General features: G+C 43.8%; 1 protein-coding gene across 1 annotated transcript in view; it reads left to right on the top strand.

Moving 5' to 3' along the window:
• The window catches only part of SLC12A4 (solute carrier family 12 member 4), a 546,284-nt gene that overhangs the window by 388,370 nt on the left and 140,278 nt on the right, over positions 1-17,636 (top strand). The window contains exon 18 of the mRNA XM_078670770.1: positions 15,006-15,201. Within this exon, the coding sequence (XP_078526896.1) occupies positions 15,006-15,201 (196 nt within the window). The remainder of the gene's footprint in view (positions 1-15,005; positions 15,202-17,636) is intronic.

A 17,636-nucleotide genomic window follows, 5' to 3' on the forward strand; every position in this document is an offset into this window, starting at 1 on the left:
TCTATATAAAGCCAAATTGGGTAAAATTAGCACTAATACAAACACACAAGGGAATATTTGTTATCCTCAAATCATGCTATTAGTGCCAGGCCATTAGCTTTCTTCATCTTTTTCCCAGCTGCAATGACCCATCAGCAGGTGGGCAACGAACCTGGACCTCTCCCATTCACATGCTATTGGAACCTATGCCATGTTGTGAGCTAAGAGTGCTCTGGAGAAAGTTAGCCAATGTTGCCACCCTAAACCCTGAAAACCATGTTAGTGCAGTCTGTACCACCCGGCAGTCTGACCAGTCAATTTGATTGTTAATAATGATCTGGGGCCTGCCTTGATTGGGAGCATAGCCTGAGACTTTCCCAAACTGCCTGGCCTCTTGTTCCAGGGCATTGATGGCATTGGATTTTAGTATCTAGTCCGAACCTGCTCATCGCTCGAATAGATGGATTTTCCTCAATCGCTTTAATAAAACGATCTATATAGAGCGCGAAGAGCAGGGGTGAACATGGACAACCTTGGCGGGTCCCCCGTGAAATTTTAATCTGTTCCGTCAGGGTCCCATTAATTGTCACATTAGCTGTGGGATTACTGTAGAGAGCTTGTATGGCTGATATTGCCTTGGGCCCAAAGTGCATTTTCCTCATGACTGCCCAGAGGAATGACCAGGAGACCCGATCAAACGCTTTCTCAGCGTCGAGTAGAATTAATGAGATCGGGTCTCCTGCTACCTGGGCTGCATCCAAGAGGGTGATGGCCCTACGGATATGTTCTAACATACTTTGTTTAGGGATAAACCTGTGTTGCCACTGAGAGACCAAGGACTCTATTCTCAAAGACAATCTTGTTGCAAATATTTTGCCATATATCTTAGAGTCACAGTTAATTAAAATTATTGGCCGGTATGAACCCATCTCAAGAGGAGATTTATCCTTCTTTGGGAATATTACTATTTTGGCATTAGACCAAGAATCTGGTGGAGGAGCGCCGTTAAAATTAGAAGCTACCAGCAAAGTGAAAAGGGTATTTATCTGGGGAGAGAATATTTTATAGAACTCAATCGGTATATGATCGGGGCCAGCCGCTTTCCCATCCGGAAGGCTTGCAAGAGCTTTAGATATCTCGTCCCATCCGGGAGTTTCCTTAAGCTGATCACTGTCCTCTGAGCTAAGCACCGCTAGAGTAATTTGATCCAAGTATTCCATACTTTCATTCTCTCTTGACTCTAAAGGCACCTCCTTATCTTCAGAATACAGATTTTGGTAAAACTCCTAGAATGCCTTACGGATCTTATTTGCTTCTTTTGTAATCTCACCAGAGCTGAGTTCAATTGATAGAATTTCACTGGCATACATCTGTTGTCTAATTCTGAGGGCAAGTTGTTGGCCGATGTTATCCCCACATTCATATTTTTCCCTAGCAGAAGCCCGTTTCATAGAAGTTTAGTTTTCTCTGCAAAGATGGAACCTATTTCTGCCTTACTGGCTAATACTCCTAGTTGAGCATTCTCAATTTCACAATTTTACCCCGTCTGAACTGCCAAAATTAGTTTTTCCTCTACCCTTTTCATCTTGTCTTGTGCCCTTACTAGTAGTTCTTTAGTTTCTTTGTTCTTCCTTATTGAGTACCGCAGGGTCTCCCCTCAGATACCTGCCTTCATGGTGTCCCATACGGTTCTGACTGCTGTGGACCCTATATTAATCTCCAGAAATTCTTTAATCCACCTGGAGTCAATATTCTTCATCATACAGTAAGGCTTTTTCAAAGCTCCAGTTTGGGGTTTCTCTCCTGGGACCCAGCACCCTAATGTTGAGAATGATGGGGCAATTTTGATAGAGCAGTTTTGGAGTAGTGACGAGGAGACTAAGAAATATTCTAGTCTAGCAAGGGAAAGGTGCAGAGCTGAGAAGTATGTATACCCCGGATGGGTCGGTTTTAATGCGGCCCAGACGTCGCTGAGCCCATGAATTTTTATTAAATTAAGTCGGGCCTGTTAAACTTTAGGCTTTCTACCTGTATAGGACCATTGAACCATTGCTTCCCAGTTACTAGGTAGATTGATATTTAGATCCCCGGAAATTACTAGTGGCAGTGGCCAGTGGGCAAGTTCTCCCGAGATCCAATTGATAACCCCGGGGTTGTCAAAGTTGCTCCCATATATTGAGCAGAGTGTAAAGCTCGTGTTAGTGGGAAGATGACATTCTGCAATAACCCACCTATCTAGAGGATCGGTTTTCACCCTACTAGAGGTCAGTGGGTGTCTGTTTTGAATCAAGACTCCAACCCCTCGTGTCTTTGCACCCTGTGAGGTACCACTAATCACCCTATACCCCAGGTAGTTCAGTAGGTGTTTCTGGGACCCCTCTATATGTGTTTCCTGAAGGGTAATTACTTCCACACCCACTGGGCGTAGGCCCTTTTCAGGGCATCATTTAACCCGCAACGTTAACAGCCACAATTTTTAAAGAGAATTGATTATTCATGCTATTTAATATATTTGCACTTATCTTGATAACGCATCTTATTTTTCAAACATCTTACAGCAAACTGGGAAAAACTTTTGCTTTTCCTTTTTTTTGTATGCATTTTTTCCCTTTTTACTATTTCTATTACTTAGTTTTTTTCCTTTCTTTTTCAACATTTTAGATTTACCAAGTATTGCCACATTTTCAAACAACATACCCCACCCCATCACCATATCATGACCCCCCTCTTCCCACCCTCCCCCAAAGATTGAGCAATCAGGTGCACCCTGAATGATGGTTATCAGTTGGGATTCCATGCCGCAAAACCGCGCCTTAAAATAGTATGTAATACTTATCGGCTTTGGACTCTTGTTGTAATATACATTTATCCCCCAGGGGAATGGTCACCCAGAACCTAGGAGCCCCGACGAAAATAGTCTGCAAGGACCTTCCCCATGGTACAAATATATTATTAACAGGAGTTAGTTCTCTAATATATCATACTGTTCGCTCGTATCTCGATAGAGATCCTGCAGGTCCTTATTTGCCCCCTTTTTTGCCTTAACTTTCCCCAAATATTCCCCTGCCTTAGCCTCAGATGTAAAGACTGCGTAGACCCGTTCAGAATATCTTTTAGCCTGGCAGGGTTCATTAAAAACACTTGGGCACCTAGTTGTTGAAATGGGGTGTTTAAGTGGTGCAGATGCCACCTGCGCTCTACCGTTGTATGGCAAAAATTGAATTTGGCAAAGAATGTCACCCCATTGGCGCCCTTCAGTGAATTCCGGCGGGCTTGATCGTACACAAATTGCCTGAGGAGGAAGTTCCCAAAAAATACTAAAAAGGCTCTAGGCTTTTCCCCGGAGGAGCTGCTGACATTTCGGTTCTGCTTAAGGTTGAAGGGGAAGCGATGCACATGCTGGACTTCATAGTCCCAGTTCCAATTTGCTTGTGCCGGGAAGGTTTCACGTAACAGGTTCACAATGTAGCGTCTTGGGTCCTCTCCCTTGACCCCTTCAGGAATACCTAGCAGGCGGAGATTGTTTCTGCGCTGTCGATTTTCCTTCTTCTCCATCTTTATCCTGGCATCTGCCAGGCATGCCTCATGAGCAGACCCCTGATTCTTCTAAGTGGTTACCTCCATTTCTAGGCTCTCTGTACGTCCTACAACCATGCTGACCCGGTCACTAATGTCAATCAAATCGACTGGTCAGACTGCCGGGTGGTACAGACTGCAAAATATCTTGGGGTCACTTTAACTGCCAACACCGACCTGATAGTGGAGGGAAATTAAGCCCCACTAGCCAAAGAGACTAAACGGGCGCTTAAACATATTACTAACCTACATCTTACTATGGTAGGGAGATGTGAGGTTATTAAAATGTCCTACTTTTCCAAACTCCTATATTACTTTAGGGCCATCCCTTTAGAAATGGGTAAATCAATACTACGGAAATTCGATCAAAATTTCTCTGAATTTATCTGGGCATACTCTCGACCAAGGTACTCCTTTAAACTACTTTCCCTCCCTCAAGAAAGAGGCGGGTAGGGGCTACCAAATCTAAAACTTTACTACTGGGCCTCTGTTATGCAATATAGTGCAGAGCTGCTGATCTAAGATCAATCGTAAATTCCCATGGAAGGCTTACCATCACCGTATCATATGCTTTCAGGAGTAGAGGCCCCCGGATGCCTCTGGAGGCAGCTCTCCTTTGGCTACTACAAACGGGTCCAATTTAAGACCTTCATGAGCGCCTATAAGGTTTTCTTCAAAATCCGCAAAACTGTTGGGCTAGGTAATCTGAATTACTATTCCCCTCTCAATAATAACCCTAATTTACCAGCAATTTTTGGGGCTTCTTACCTGCATAAATGGCATTAAGCAGGAATATTAAAAATGGGGGACCTAATAACTGTTGAAGGCATAAAATCGTACTAAGCGCTTAAAACTGATTTTCACCTGAGCGATCCAGAGCCATTTTTATATATGGCTATAAGAGACTTCCTGATCCGTAAGACTGTGGGGACGGCTGGCTTTCCAAAGTAGCTCTTATTGACAAACTAAGAAGTCCTGCCTTACCCAGGATTGGATACATATATGATATACTAGTCAGCCTGATGATATACTCACCATTGCTAATAAGTGGCAAAATACATTGAATATCTCTTTTAACACATTTAATCAGGCTGTGCAATCCTCTAAGAGTGACTTACTCTCCGCTAAACTTGTAAACAACAAGGGTTCCCTGTGTGAACAAATGAAAATAAACCCCTAGGTCAGGGAATAACTCAGTGGAAAAAACTACCTAGGCGGCAATTGTAAATTGCTTACACAATGGTGACAGGACAAAGACTAAGGATGAACAGTTTCAAAGTAATCACTGGAGTTTATTACAATAACATAAAAAGGCATATATCATGAAACAATAACTAAAAATTTACATTCCATGGGAGGTAGACATACATAAAACATAACATTAAAAATTCCTTAACATTGAGGAATAAGTTGTGTGTCGACGCGTTTCGGCGACCAGCGCCTTTCTCAAGACAAAATACAACTTTCTGAAGCTAAAATAGACTATTCATAATGGTAAAATATGTCGACGGTGAGGGGTTCCATGCGGTTCTTGAAAAAAGGGGTTCACGTGTCTGATTGAAAGTAGTTCTAAAATGGTATGTCTTCAGTTCTTGTATTCGGATAATCTATTTCGTTTGGTTTGGTAATGATAAGATTCAGAAATAGAATTCGACAGCAATTCCATTCTAATTAAATATATACTAAACTTCCTGCTCAAAATATGAGTTTTGGACATCCTGCACAGTTTTTCGTAGTGGCAGCGGGTTCTTTGAGATGGTAGTTGTAAGAGTCAAACCTCTCTGTAAATACCCTAGAAGCACCCGCTTACATACATAGGGTGTCCAATATAGGTGTAGTTGTTTTCATTATAGACCAGTGCTTAGTTTCCTTTGTTTTTGTGAAGTGGTTTACAATTATTTTGTCTAGATTTATTTTCTATTTTGGTGTAAAAATGTATTGTTTTAACTACTCATCTTTAGACTAATTACATTTAAAAGGCAAGAGGCAATTCAACTGAGGTGAAAGTATTTTGTGCATGTATCCTTCTAGATCAAAAAAGGTAGGTAAAAGATGTGGTGTAGTGGCTCAGTTGTTGCCTTTGGAACGAATAAACCCAAATCCTTATCCTAGCTTTGGCACTGACTCAATACCATTACATTCTGGGCAAATGTATCCATCTTCCAGCACCAGCAATTGTTACTTTGGGGATTGATTGTAACAGTATCCAATCTACAATGTGATGGATAGTATTCTGCCATTTACATGTTACCATTTTCCCTCTTATCATGCCTTTCCTGATTTTTGTGATCTGGAATCGTTCAATCAAACCCCACAAGCACATGACTGTTATTCTGACCACAACTTCTGTTTGGGAAGCTATACTACTACTACTACTACTACTTCTACTACTATAATAACATTGCTATCTGCTACTGCTTCATGAAGCTAGGTCCACACAATATCACATACTCTTAATATAAAAAATGAAACCATGGCAGAGAATAAGTTACTTTGTCCTCTTGAACCCCTTCGGTGCTCATGACGAGCTCAGCTCGTCATGAGGTACACCTCTCGTGTGCTCATGACCAGCTGAGCTTGTCATGACCACACCCATTTCTATTATGGCCCAGCACAGCAGAGGAATGTCTCCAGCAGCCATGGTGTTAAACAACACCAAACGGAGGCAAGAAAACAATTGGAAATATTTCTATGTTTCATTTGAGTTTGACAATGTGGAATATATGGGGAACAGAGTACAGGGTCCACAGACCCTGGCACTGTGCACAATCGACAATGTCCTCCTCGTTCTATCATTCTGCCAGGCCCAGTATGTGTTCCTGCATATAAAACCCATCGTATGTGCTTCCTGGAAAGTGTTCTACAAGGTATTTGTGCTTCTTACCACATCTATGCTAGAATATGTTGGGCGACCAAAGTGTTTTTATCTCTTTAAGATGACTGGCCACTAAACAGGTCATCACTCTAATTACTTCTGATGACACCTAATTGTAGTAGTAGGGTACAGGACTTTTCACCTTTAATCCAGCTGAAGGACCACATACGTGCTCTACCTAGTAAACCCATGTTGTCTGTTTTGGCTGGGCTTGCTGCTACCCCCTGACTGTATGTAGTGTGCTTTAGAGTGCTTGGGTGCATGAGAAGTGAAATGCCACAGGGCAATTGTCTATTCTTTTCTATGCTTTGAACTCTGCCCACCATTACACTTCCCTGATTCCATCTTAACTGTAGAGCTTTTTATAAAGCCAGGTGCATCTGTCTAGCTTGAATTCACATCTAAAGGACAGGAGCTGGAAGTAGCTTTTGTTGTTTAATGTCTTTGGGCAAAGCCAGTTTAAACCGATCATTCTGCGGCCAGATAAAAGCCACCTGAACAGTGAAGGTCAAGAACTCCACACTAATACAAAGAGATGGGCTCCCTGTCCATCCCCAACATTTTTTTTCCAGATGGAGAGAGAAAACCTCAGCCAAACCACCCAATTGTTCAGAAGGTAGTTTGCAAGCCAATACACCCACTGTGTACTCTGCCCTATGCCTAGTTGCTATGGGAGCTGTTGTATACTGAAATGAACATGCACTTTGTAATTGTTGGTTTCTCCCCTCTGAGTGGACAGTTCAGTCAAAGACAACAGCTACTGTACTGGAAATAAGCAGACCCCTTTTTAGCTCTTCCCGGATTCAACCTTTGCTTCAGAGTACTGCACCCCTATACACAAGAAGGATGTGACCAGAATCCGAATTGCTGGCTGTCTCCTGCTGACAGTTTACAAATATACTAAGAGGCATGAGGAAAATAAATGTGTGTTGCATCTGAAGGAGAAAAGGGGGTAGATTACTCTGTAACTATACTGCGTCCTTTTTTTCATCCAGCACCTAATTTAATTTCAGTGTCCCAGATGTGCTTGCATGAGCAGAACTGAACCCCTCAAAGTCTGAAGCCTTTGTACGATGCTCAGCCTGGCCCAATAGCACTTCATTGCTTTTTCTGCCTCTAAGGTGTTTGTTGCCAGTGATGCCTTTTGTGTCCACACACATCTTAGTGTCAGATATTACCCTGTCTGTAATGCTGATGTCTGTGTGATTCAGAAAAGGGGGTGGTGATGGACAGAGCATCTGAATTAAACAGAACACTCATACCCAGTCAAAAGATCAGGGCTTGATCCATCACCGTTTTTTAGCTCACTACACCATCCCAGTTCAGAACCTGGCTATATGCAAATTAGTCTGTCCCTGGCCCAGTGCATCATGGGAACAGGGCAGACCAAACTACCAAGCCAATTCTTTACTGGAAAGGAAACAAGCTTCCGGGGACCGGTTTCTGGCATTGCAGCCGTCTTCGGCCCGGCTTGCTTGAATCCTGATGGTGCAGTGAGCAAGGGACTCATGTCTGAGAATTGGCTTGGTAGTTTGGTCTGCCCTGTTCCCATGATGCACTGGGCCAGGGTCAGACTAATTTGCATGTAGCCAGGTTCTGAGCTGGGATGGTGCAGTGAGCTAAAAAACGGTGATGGATCAAGCCCTGATCTTTTGACTGGGTACGAGTGTTCTGTTTAATTCAGATACTCTGTCCATCACCACCCCCACTTTTTGAATCGATGTCTGTGTGATGTCATTGTTTCAAAACCCATGTATTGTCAGGCACCATGCTTGCAAAAATATTGATGTACATGCGAGGCCTGTATTCCTGCAGTCCAGCACTGGTCCATACACATAAATTTGTAATATCCATGTGATATTTTTGTGCCTGTATGTCTGCATTGTTATTGTACTTTGTCTGCAAGAACTCCGATGATCATTTGTAGTCCATACCACTGCATCCCTACATTGCTGTGTACTATGTCTGCAAGTATGCAATTTGTATCAGCTGTGTGTGCTTGCACTCTTACATTGCTGAAGCATATTGTTTCTTCAAGCAACATTGACCCTCATGCAAAGCCAGAGTGCAAGGCTACTTGGAGCTTTCCTTGTGAAGAGGCCTCCTGCTGGGGCAGGAATGTCCCCTGCATAGGTTACAGACGTGTTTCCTTTCCTGTGTCTGGCCCAGGGTGTCTAGTATCCACTTGTTTTGAATTTCTGACCCTGGCCTTGCACACATCTAGTGTGTTTGTGTGAGGTTAAACTTGTGCCTTGACATATGTGAGATCCTGGACCTGTCCCGTGACCAAGATGGGCACATCAAGCATGCCGTAATTATGCAAACGATAAAATACTGTCTTAGCCATGAGCATAGTATGTAGAGTGGTGGTGGCAGCATGCTGTATTATGTAAATCCATTAAAGTAACAAACACTTTATCTGTATTAGTGGAGCGGAGGCCTACTGGACCACACATATAAAGGCATCTCTTTTATGTGCTAACATAGATTTTGGTGCTAACATACCAAGTGTAAGTGGCCTGTGTGGTACATGCTGGTATGTATAAGTGAGTAATGGAGGCCTATGAGGTCCATTTTGGATGCTCATGGACTGGCCTGTTGCGAAAGACTAGGCCATTTTCAGAAAGAAGCTGCTGATAAGTTTTCCTTTAGCACTGCCGTTTTGTAGATGGTGAGGGTGATGTATCTGCGGTTTATGGTAAATGCAACCTTTTATGTGAGGCCGGGCTTTTGCCTTTTTTCGATCACTCGTCAGTGTGGCTGAAGACAGCCAGCCCCATAAAGCTCCCAGATCTTTGTGCCACTTTTGAGGGTGCTCCATGCTGAAGACTACCATGCTATGCAACAGCCGCGTCTGGAGAGCATCCTGGAAAGGACACTTGAAAGAAGAAACACTCCAAAGTGGTTGTGAAAGTGCAGACAGTCCATCCACATCTACTGTGTAGAAGTGAGACACAGTAGTTCCAGTTCCAAGTTCTTGAGGACCAAGGAAGGTAGTTGTTAGAAATGGGATTTCTGGTTGGCAAAGGCTTGCGCCAAAGCCAGGCAGAAACCACCACTCTAGTCAGGGCAAGGGAGTTACACGCCAAAGATAACCCCTGCTCACCCCCTTGGTAGCTTGGCACGAGCAGTCAGGCTTATCCCAGAGGCAATTTGTAAAGCATTTACGCACACACACAGCAACAACATCCCAGGCACACTACAAAAGGAACTCCACACAAGGTTATATAAAAATAGCCTTTGTATTCTCATAACACAGTAGAATAGTAAACACATAACACCCACTTTGCCAACTGGCACGGGCAATATTCACAAGGGATTATTTACACATGACAGGGCCACGTGGGCCACTGTCAGAATTATCACAGAGTGAACTTGGTAAAGAAATAGCAAAAGAATATAAATGAACTTAGAACACAGCCAGTAATCACTGGCAGACACTATACTCAGCGTCAACCTGAAATATAAATCATAACAGACACAATATCCCACAAGTCTAAATACATAACCACCTAAGTAACATTTACACTAGGGGCGTAAATCACACAGGGAAGTATAATCTCCCTAACACAAACCTAAATAGCTAAAACAACCTCATAAGCATAAACCATATCGGACAGGGTGCGCAAAACATACTATACACAATACATTTCCTAGCACCCAAAAGCATTAGCACATAAATCACATTAGGGCCTTGCGCCCTATACCTCTACCAGTCCCGCTGGCCAACTGGCCATCTCCAAAGGGGCTCAAATGCCCTGTGTCCAGAATGTCAGGGCGCGCTGCCAATGCAGGGCCAGTTAGGGGTGTGCCATCTGCGCAAACCCAAACGTTGCAGCTGCCCACTACTGGCTGGGCAGCTGAGAACCATATCTAGGAGCACTAAATGCTGCGCAGCTGTGCAGGCCAAGGTAGGGGCGAGGGAGTGAGTCTCCCACCTAGATTCACCAAGAGCAGGTCCCCTGAAAGAAATACCTAAACGGTGGAGCTGCCCACTCCTTGCTAGGCAGCTGTGAACTGTAAGCTGCGGCATGGTCTCTCGCTGGCCCTTAGAACAAACTGCCACACGTTGGAGCCCTCTAGGCTCTAAAAACCATAAGGCAAAAATGTGGGCAAGAACATGGGCCTTTAAAAGAAGTATAGCCCCCACTGGAGCCATCTAGGCTCAGGAACCAATGCTGCGCCTGTTGGAGCCCTTTAGGCTCTTGAAATCAACTGTGACCCCAAAGGTTGGAGCGGCCCGCTGCCATGGGGCCGCTCTGAAAGATGGCACTGTACTGTTATGGGCACAAGGGGGGGGGGTGCGGGCACCGACAACGTGCCCCGACACCAATCCCCTTGAACAACAAAGTATAGGCCCCTGGGGCCCGAGTAAATACTTGGGCCAAACGTCGGAGCAGCCCTCTGTGGAAGCGGGGCTGCTCTGGGTAGAGGCACCGGCAGGGTGCCTCGACGTCTCTCCCCCCCCCAGCCCCCCCCACAGCCGGCTTCCACTCACCGGCTCGTCTTGGAGGGGAACTCTTCTCCTTCGGTGATGCGGCAGCACTTCTCCTGTGGGGCTCCCCTGGACTCCTGGGAGCCCCGCACTGCAGTTGGCGGCCTCGGCCACCACTCCTGATTCACCCGGGCCCCCTCCTGGGACCCGGGGCTTCCTCCATCTGCCGCCACCGCGGGGCTCTCTCTTCCCCATGGGAGCCCTGCGAGAGCACTGGTTGGCATCACGTCTGCTTCCGTCCCGCGGCCCCGTCCATAGCCAGGCAGGCCACGGACGATGGCGAACTAAGTTCTCTGCCATGATGAGGGGTAGGCTCCCTCGAGGTAGACTAGACAGCGGGGTGGGCACCCGCTATACAAATAATTAAAGAAGCGGAGTGGCACCCGTAATGAATGTCAACATCAAGCACGAAGATGCAGGGGGGCACCTGCGCACGGGGCAATAACAAATAAGCGGGCACGAAGACGCAGGGTTGGCACCTGCGCACAAAATTCACCAAATGAGCCGGATAGCACCCGCAAGGCGCAAAAGGAGGGGGGAATCCATACGAGGGGGATTCCCTCAGTGAGGACTGCAGTGCAGGGCCCAGGGAGGCAAGCCTTCCCCTGGGCCCCAGCAGCAGCACGCCCCTGGTTGTTTCAAGTCAGGACAAGAACCTTTTACAACGGGTCACAGCCCCTTTTATACACACTTTTCCTTTGTTTAACAGGGTGCGGGCAATTGGAGAACCAGCTACAACTGGTTCAGGGGAACTTCTGAGCACTTTGTTTTGCTCAGCCCCTCTCTCCCTTTCACTAAGGACATCAGACGCACCACAGGGGGTGGAGCCAGCATTGTGGAGGGAAGACACAGCCCTATTCAGATCCCAGGTGCAACTCCTCCCTTACATCAACATGCAGCTCTCCCTACTCACCACCGGGCAGACCCATCCTGGGTCCTGGAGCCAAGCACACCAGCCAGCCCCTGTCACTCACAAGCCAGACAGTCAATTCACATTCATTGCACACAGAAATGCCAACTTCTTAAAGTGGCACTTCTACACTAGACACATTAAATCTGCGCACTCTGTCGCACAGCAGAGTTTGCACATACCAACCTCGCCCCTGCACTCCCCACACATCAGGAACCACCATGGACACACATATCCCCATGCATTCCTATGGAAGGGCAGGCCACTCTCACCACACATATATAGAGAGCGCACGCACTTTACACTGGACCACAGTGAAAAAGTGGGCAGAGGTCTAAAATCACCAACACCTGGTTACAGAAACCGGCTAGGAAAATTCGAAAAGTTTCGGGGGGGAACCTGCCAAAAGGGCCAAGTCCAACAGTAGTGCTCCAGAGTATTCAGAGTGTTGCTATGCAACCAGACCACGTATCTGCCTGGCAGCCAGCTTCCCAGAAGTGAGGGATATCACATAAGACTATCCCTTGATGCCAGAGTGGAACACAGATGTTGAAGAGCAAAGGAAAGAGACTACTGGCTGAGAGAGGGACGGGGCTGCCAAGCTTGTAGGAAGACCAATCATCCTGGAGGGGTATGATGCAGCATAGCCCTGATGTGGCGGGTTTGCAGGAGTGGAGTTCTATGGAGCACGATCTGTCCACTGCAGTGTTGGTGAGCTTCAAACTCTCCTACAATACCTGCTAAGCATTGTGAAGACTCAGAACGACCTGAGCAACTGCACTTTAAGATCTCAAATGCAGTGTGACCTAACCCTCTGTTGCAGCATTATCTTAGCTACTGCACAAGAAGTCATCACAAGTTGCATGACTTGAGCCGCTACAAAAGAAGCAGAGACCTGTGGTGTGACCTGAGCAGGTGCACAAGAAGTCATCCACTACTGGCGGATGTGAACCACAGCAAAAGAAGCAATCCCCTGCAGCATGACCTGAGCCGATGCACAAGAAATGATTGACTGTGGTGTGTCCTTATCGGTGGTCTTTAAAGCACTTGTCACCACATCTGCTGCAAATGACCCAGACAGCACATGGCTACAACCCTTCAGATATACATAGCTTGGGTAGGGCTACACCACGCATTTGTGGGCCAGACGAGATACGGTGTTCTTCTGAGAGGCCTTCGACAACCGGAGATGCCACAGACATGACTAGGATGATGACTGGCTCCCCACTCAGAAGAAGTGAGGGAGCATGGTTGAGCTGACAGGAAGCAGGGCAGCTGCTGAGGATTTGCCAAACAAACGCACATGCACATTGGGAAAAAGATGCATCAGAGGCTAACTGGAGTGTTGGGCGATGGGGAATTGCACCTAAACCATTTCCTGATGCATCATTCCAACAGGGAGCTAATCATCTACCCCAACAGACTTTGGTGCCAATAGACTAAGTTACATCCTTTATTCGTCTGTGTGTGGTATTCATTTGTAGTGTGCAATAAAGTACTTTTCTTTATGATAGTCCGGTACGGGTTTCACAATCCTTCGTTATGCATATGTTTGAGTACTGAGCTCAATAATCCCATACTCCCTCCATGAGAAGCCTGTGCCTGCTTGCCATTGTTACCCGTGAGATTCAAGTGCTGAAGGGGTTGTACCCAGTATATTGTAGACAAAGAACCATACCTCTCCTGATTGAGGACCTGAAAGCTCCACTTGACCTGTGGCCCCACGAATAAGGGCTGACATTGCCTCTGTGAGACTCTTCTACTGATGATCTTCAGTTTCCGAATCTATGATTTCTGGTTTGTCTTCCTGTACCTGCGGGACATAGACTGTGCATCAACTGACTGGCGTCAGTAGTGCAGAGCCAGTGAAAAGCTATGAACATCGGAACACTGCTAAAGAGGTATCACTCTTTGCACATTGGGAAGACTGCAATCAGGCATTGCATCAGTCAATAGTCTCTGGATAATTGCAGCTGTATACTTGATTAACTGTGTGCACTTTCTCTATCAGAGCACTGTAGAGTGACCGAGCAAAAGGATGCACATTCAAAAGTATTGGTAATAACTTCTTACTGAGCATTTTCTCTTAATATAAATAAGAATACTACATCTCTTTTGAAAACAACACTGCTTTTAGGGTCAGAGATACATGAATAATCTGAACCAGATGTGTATCACTACACCACTTTAGAAGAGTAAATTGTGGCTGTTTAAACTCATTGCTCCACGAAAGTCAAAGTCTAAAGTGAGGTACTTGGTAGTTCATTGAGCTTGGAGTGATACTTGGTTCTGGATAGCTGCATTATTTGTCACATGCCGAAGAGAATTCTGTAAAGTCAGCCCAAGAGCCCCCATGTCAATATGTTAATTGTAATAATTATAGACTGGATGTATACCTCCTAAGCTTTGGTCATTAAATAGGATGTTATCATTTACAATCTTATCTGTATCTCTGGTGCCCATTGTATTCTTGGGTATACATTGTACTATTTGCTGTATACGTCTACAACTGGGAACATATCTTGTTGATATCCAGCTGTTACTGAGGTTCATTGAAAAGAGTATATTTTCAAAAGTTATTAGCCTTTTATTCACCCGAGGTAGTGAAAACCTATTGTAAAATGGATTTAAATGGCATTTTCGCCATTGTATACTATGGTGTATGTATGACGGGTCATGAGGATTATAGCTCATTTTAACACACACTTCTGTGCAGGTATGTAATCATATTTTTCTAAGTTAATCTTGAACTGTACATTTGATGGTAAAATAAAAACAAAATAGCAATTGTCTGTCTCCATCATTGATGATGGGGTCAGTCATTCAGGAGAGGAAGCATTTAATTCATTTGGTGTAAGATAGCTACTTCATTTCAGTCGCTACTGAACAGCCAAGTCAAAACATGTGTCCTGAGGAGAAGATAAACATGTAGGGTCCGTAAAAGATCCACCAAACAATCCTTTACACTTGAATACTATTTTAGGCAAAAAAGTATTTTTTGTAAAAGATATTCAAATGCAATATGCCATTTTAATAGAATGACTTATCTCGGTTTTGTAATTTTATTCTCTTCTTTCATTGATGTTCCTACTTTTTTGTAAACCAAAGAATTGTATTGACTTAAAATAGCTGATTGTAGTTATGGGATCTATTGTACCTCTTGTTTCTAGACTATAAAGAACATGATGGAAATTGAGAAGGTGAAAGGCTTTTGCCAAGTGGTTGTGGCTAATAAAGTTCGAGAAGGGATTTCCCATCTTATTCAGTCTTGTGGTCTGGGAGGCATGAAACACAACACAGTGATGCTGGGGTGGCCCTATGGATGGAGGCAGAGTGAAGACCCAAGATCATGGAAGACATTTATAGGTAAGCTTGCCATATGGATGTAGCTGCCTGCAAGCCTGTAACTTAGGTATTAGGATTATGTATTTTTTTTACTTCCTTAATCGTTCTATGCTAATGCTTCGGCTGAATGGGTACAGTGACCCATTGACACCTGTCTCTTTTGAGAACTAAAGCAGCAGGATAGGTTTTTGATAGTGTTTTTTAGATTCCCATAAAGTTTAACAGTATGTGTATTAACATTGGAGATAGCACATAAGCCATATACACCTAGAATTATATTAGTCATACCCCTTTTCATTTTAATAAAAAAATAGGGATAAAATTACTTTTTTCATATAGCGATTCATACCAAACGTCTGCTGTTTCTAAAGGCTGTGTTACTATTACCCATATTAATGATACTAAGAAGCAGAAAATCAATCACACACCTTAGTAAAATAACGCTTGATTGTAATTGGTTTCAAACATAATAAACAGACTATAATTGTTACAATATTATCATAGTGCTGATTTAATAAGAACCAAAGAGACCATTGTATATGCACTGAGACAACATAATGTGGGAATTAGTCATAGTATGGTGCTATTGGCCTAATGGCGTATACTAGCATCTTTTCTGGCAGGAACTCGAGTACAAATATTCTTCCTATCTTGCATGATCTGCTGTTACTACACACCCACTATGGAAGCAAATACCAACCCACTGGCATTGCGTTACTTACAGTGCAACATTTGCCTTACCTTTTGGTTGCTGGGCGTCATCCTCTGCATGCCCTTCTTGCGCAATGCCCACTTGCATGATATTCCTGTATAAAATACAATTACTAGTATAATAAAGGTCAACCACCTGGATATGTTTTGCTTTCAACACCTCTATTGCCTCTATCACTGCTCTCGACATACCCCACTTTGCCCCAGTCTACCCTCTCACACACGTGAGGTCAGCATGGTCTCTTTGACTGATCATGACAGCAACTGATATAAGCATGTGTAACTACCTCAACATTCCGCACTAATGATCATATGCGCAATAGTTCTTGAGCAACCAATGTCGTTGAGTGTACATTAACCAAGCTGTTGCAAGAGCTCATCCACCTCAGTAAAGAACACTGATACCAATTGTACATTTTCTGTATAAGCACAGACCTTACATGCCCGCTTCATAGTCAATAATCAGAGTCACAAAACACACTTAGAGTATGACCAGTGCTTCCAAGGCAATACTAAATATCATAATTGTGATCTTTTCTTCGGAATTCTTTTTTCCCCAAGTTATTACAAAAAAAATGACAAAAAACTCAACTATTATAAGACTAGGAAAAATTCATTCAGTAAATAAATGCTATCCAAGGCCAATTCTCCTGAGATTTCGATTTTCATGATGGGCAAAACACAATTTAAAGTGTGTCCTCAATGTAATAAGACCTTCCTGTAGATTTGCTTACAGTGTGTGTGTGTTCGCCTTCCTTTTGCATAAATTCAAACCCGCACTAGTTACAAACCTCATTATTCCATTGCACCAGCTTGAAACAGTGAAACAAACACTGACTATTTTATTCAGTTACGCTGGGAAATAAATTGTGGTATGTGTCGAAATTCTCTCTATTTAAACATAGTACTGATATCACAGTATATGTTTCTGGTATCACTTTGAATGGGGAAGTCTATGTGGACTACCAAAATCACTAATCATAATTCAGATGATGACTCCAGGAGGGTGACATCAGGGCTAATATTGGCATGAGGAATGCTAAATGAAATAGACCCATGCACGACAAGCTGATGAGTCTCTTGTTTTGAGGATGTGGAAAACCTACATATTTCACAGTTCTCCCATTCAGTGAAAAATCTGCCGTTAGAATTTTTATGGAATGCTCAACAGTGGTAGCCACTCTTCTATGCAGACAGGCTATTCACGTTTATCCATATCTTATGGATTGTCTGCTAAATTGGATTTTTATTTAACATTACAAGTCAGTCACAAACTAACCAGTTTAGTCCTTGTGCTATCTAGATTTTACGGCCATTGAAAAAAATCACATTCAACCTTTAAATAGATAGATATGTTTATAGAAGATGTTCCAGTCAATGACAACGACATTTGTTGGGTTTAATTATTTCATAAATTGACTTATTTCTGTCTGTAGGATTATATTTGTGACTGATCTTTGCACTATTCCTTAGTTAGTATCTGGAGTATGGGAACAATATAGTGGTGAGCACAGAGAGCGCCAAAAGATGTCTACAGTGGTTGTTCTGTCAATTGTATTAAATTGGAGGCTCCATTTTACCAGAGGGGATCCAGATGATTGACATGATGGTAAAGGGAGAGTGGAGGTAAAACAGTCCCACTCAACCGAACAATGAACTAATGAAGAGATTGGGACTAGCTCATCAGCTTTCTGAAGTCGACTAAAGAAGATAGTGATGATCCATACAGACAAGAAACCCACAAT

This window comes from Lissotriton helveticus, chromosome 12, assembly GCF_964261635.1.
Source record: "Lissotriton helveticus chromosome 12, aLisHel1.1, whole genome shotgun sequence".
NCBI classification, from domain to species: domain Eukaryota; kingdom Metazoa; phylum Chordata; class Amphibia; order Caudata; family Salamandridae; genus Lissotriton; species Lissotriton helveticus.